At 48.1% G+C, this 2,819-nt stretch overlaps 1 protein-coding gene across 1 annotated transcript; it reads right to left on the reverse strand.

Moving 5' to 3' along the window:
* Window positions 1-1,161: 1,161 nt before the first annotated feature.
* On the reverse strand, window positions 1,162-2,575 carry LOC125523436 (protein MKS1-like). The gene has a single exon (XM_048688470.1). It carries the CDS (start codon window positions 2,392-2,394, stop codon window positions 1,627-1,629), a length of 768 nt encoding a protein of 255 aa, XP_048544427.1. The 5' UTR covers window positions 2,395-2,575; the 3' UTR covers window positions 1,162-1,626.
* Between the last annotated feature and the right edge of the window lie 244 nt (window positions 2,576-2,819).

The raw sequence follows: 2,819 nt of genomic DNA on the forward strand, positions 1-2,819 counted from the left end.
GAGTGAAAAGAGGATTTCTTGGTATGCTTGGATCACTTGATTGCAAGCACCAGACACAGAAGAACTGTTCTGTGGGATGAAAAGGTCTGTACAAATGGCACTCCAAAGATCCAACAATTATTCTTGAGGCAGTTGCATTGGAGGATATATGGATTTGGCATTCATTCTTTGGATTGTCTGGCTCTCATAATGATCTTTATGTGCCATCGAGATCACCATAGTTCACAAGGCTTGTTACCGGAGATGCTCCTCCTTGCAACTATGTTGTGAATGGACGTCAGTAAACGATGGGTTACTACCTTGCACATAGCATATATCCTCCATGAGCCACATTTGTGAATACAATCTTGTGTCCTCAAGGCAACAAGAGATCTCACTTTGTAATGCTCCAAGAATCAACAAGGAAGGATGTTGAGAGAGCTTTTGGTCTACTTCAGAAGCGCTTCACCATTATTTGTGTCCCTCCGAGTATAGAAACCCATAGGTCCTATGGCCAACAATGACATGTTGTATCATCTTGCATAACATCATCATTGAAGATGAGAGAGGCATGCTAGAGAACTTTCAATACATAACCAATGGGGGTCCTGTTGAGCCGGAACACGGTGTATACATGATATAGAGATTCCACACGGCGAAGCATCGTGAATCGAGAAGTTCATACCCAACTCCAAGATGATCGTGCTGAGCATTAGTAGCAACTCGATAGCACCACTTGATTGTTGTGCTTCTATGTGCTCTTTTGGACCCTTTTGTGTGTTTGAATTTGAATAATAATTTGATTTATGAACTTAAATATTAATTATAATATTTATGAATTGTGTGAACTTTGATTATTAAATTGTAATTTAATATGTGTGCAAATATGTAGTTGAAATTTAGTGTGTATATACAGAAGCTAAGAAGAATTGGCAAATGTTTTTTTAGGGAGTTAAGTTTTAGGGGTTGGGCTAAGAACCATTTTTTAGCTGATCACATATAATGAGTTAAGATGTAAGGGGCTAAATTATAAGGTGATCGGCTAGAGATGCTCTATGAATATATCAATCAATTGTGATCATGCACGCTTAAACATGAGGTAATTACTTTATGAAAACCACGAGGATTATTAATTATAGAAAATCAATCACACTTCTGTTACAAATGAATGGCATACTAGCACTGAGCATTATGTATGTCTATCTTCAATTATGTATAAGAAATAACGAATACATCAGTTGAGAGTCTTCCATATGATCTCTATCTAATTCTCTATCATCGATCACCTCCAAAGTTGGGGTGCAAACATATACCAGCTGACTACGTAGCAGAGCAGACACGAGCTTGCTAGCTTGGATGAAGCTTCGTTGCAGTTAGCATGCGGGTAATCAGCAGTACCAGCTGACTTAGGCTATCTATCTATCTAACTTGCTCTTAATGTCTTCGCTCCTATCACATCTCATCAATGCCAAATGTATAAGATAGCTACTAATCCTGTTTCTCTCCCCTAAAAAACTACCAATTCTGTCAGACGGCGACGCATATGCATGGAAATGGAAATCAATCGATCATATACCGATATACGTACTATATAGAGTAGTAGCCACGCGTGTAACTGGCTGACCACACGCAGTCTTGCAGATGCATTTATAGGTGGTTTGGGTGGTTGTTGAAGAGATCCCAATAGTAGGGGGTCGACGGCGACGGCGCAGCTGCAGCGGGGAAATACTGTAATGACATTGGTGTAGGACTTGCACCGGCGGTGGTGCCGGTTAGCGCGCCGTGGCCATGGAATGCCGGGCTGATCAGCTCGCCGAACAGATTGATGCCACCGCCAGCTCCGCCGGCCGGCGGAGAGAAGAAGCCCGGTGGGATCGCCGGGAGAGATCCCGGCACCGGAGACAGGATGCTCGGCAGCGGCGGCAGCCCTCCACGATGAACACCGGTGCTCCGTGCGGCTGGCGCCGACGCCTGCTCGATGGCAGCGAGGCGCGCGGCAGGCGAGTGCTGATGCTGGAGCAGCGCACCCTCGTGCGCCTGCGGCCCAGATGCTTGCTGGAGCTGGAACGGGAACGGCAGCGTTTGCGGCAACGCCGGCGGGAGCATGGAAGACGACGACCGCTGCGGGAAGAACGGGAACGGGAGCGTCGACTGTGGCGGCGGTGGGAGTGAGGAGGATGACGAGGAGGCGCCGGTGAGGCGCTGCACGACGGACATGAACTCGCCGGGGTTGGCGTGCACGACCTTGGGCGACACCGTGTAGATGATGACCGGCTGCCGCACCTGCGAGGCGGGCGGCTTCTTGATCCTGTGCGAGTCCTTGTGGACCCTGAGCGGCGCCGGGCGCGGGCCCTGCAGCTCCCCGCGGCCGCCACCGCCACCGCGCTGGGAGGAGGACGCTGAGTACTCCTCCATGTTCGATCGATCGATCGACCGATGCCACGAGCTCGCTCGCTAGCTAGATAGCTGGTCGACGTCGCCGGCCGGCGTTGAACCGAGAGCAGAGATGGATCGACCGATCGGTCAGTGAGAAACGTTCTTCAAGTGTCAAAGTTGAGCAGCAGTAGTACGTACGTGTCTCCTCTCCTCTCTTCTCTAGTGGAGCCATGTATATATAGAGATGGCAGCTGAAAGGAGATCAGCCACGACGGCGACCAAGTTCGGGAGGGAATAGGGAGACGAAAAAACTACTAAAAAAGTAGGATTCATTAGGATTTGATAGTGCGAATTATGGGCGTGTAATAGGTCAAGAAAGCACTCGATTGCAATATCATATAAAGAAACCTTTTTTTCACCCTCTCACAAGCTAACTTTGAAGTTTGAACATGTCCAAGCAAGGC

Source organism: Triticum urartu, chromosome 7, assembly GCF_003073215.2.
Source record: "Triticum urartu cultivar G1812 chromosome 7, Tu2.1, whole genome shotgun sequence".
Taxonomy (NCBI): domain Eukaryota; kingdom Viridiplantae; phylum Streptophyta; class Magnoliopsida; order Poales; family Poaceae; genus Triticum; species Triticum urartu.

Coding starts and splice junctions, on each gene's coding strand:
- LOC125523436 (XM_048688470.1), bottom strand. CDS start 2,394: ATGGAGGAGTACTCAGCGTCCTCCTCCCAGCGCGGTGGCGGTGGCGGC.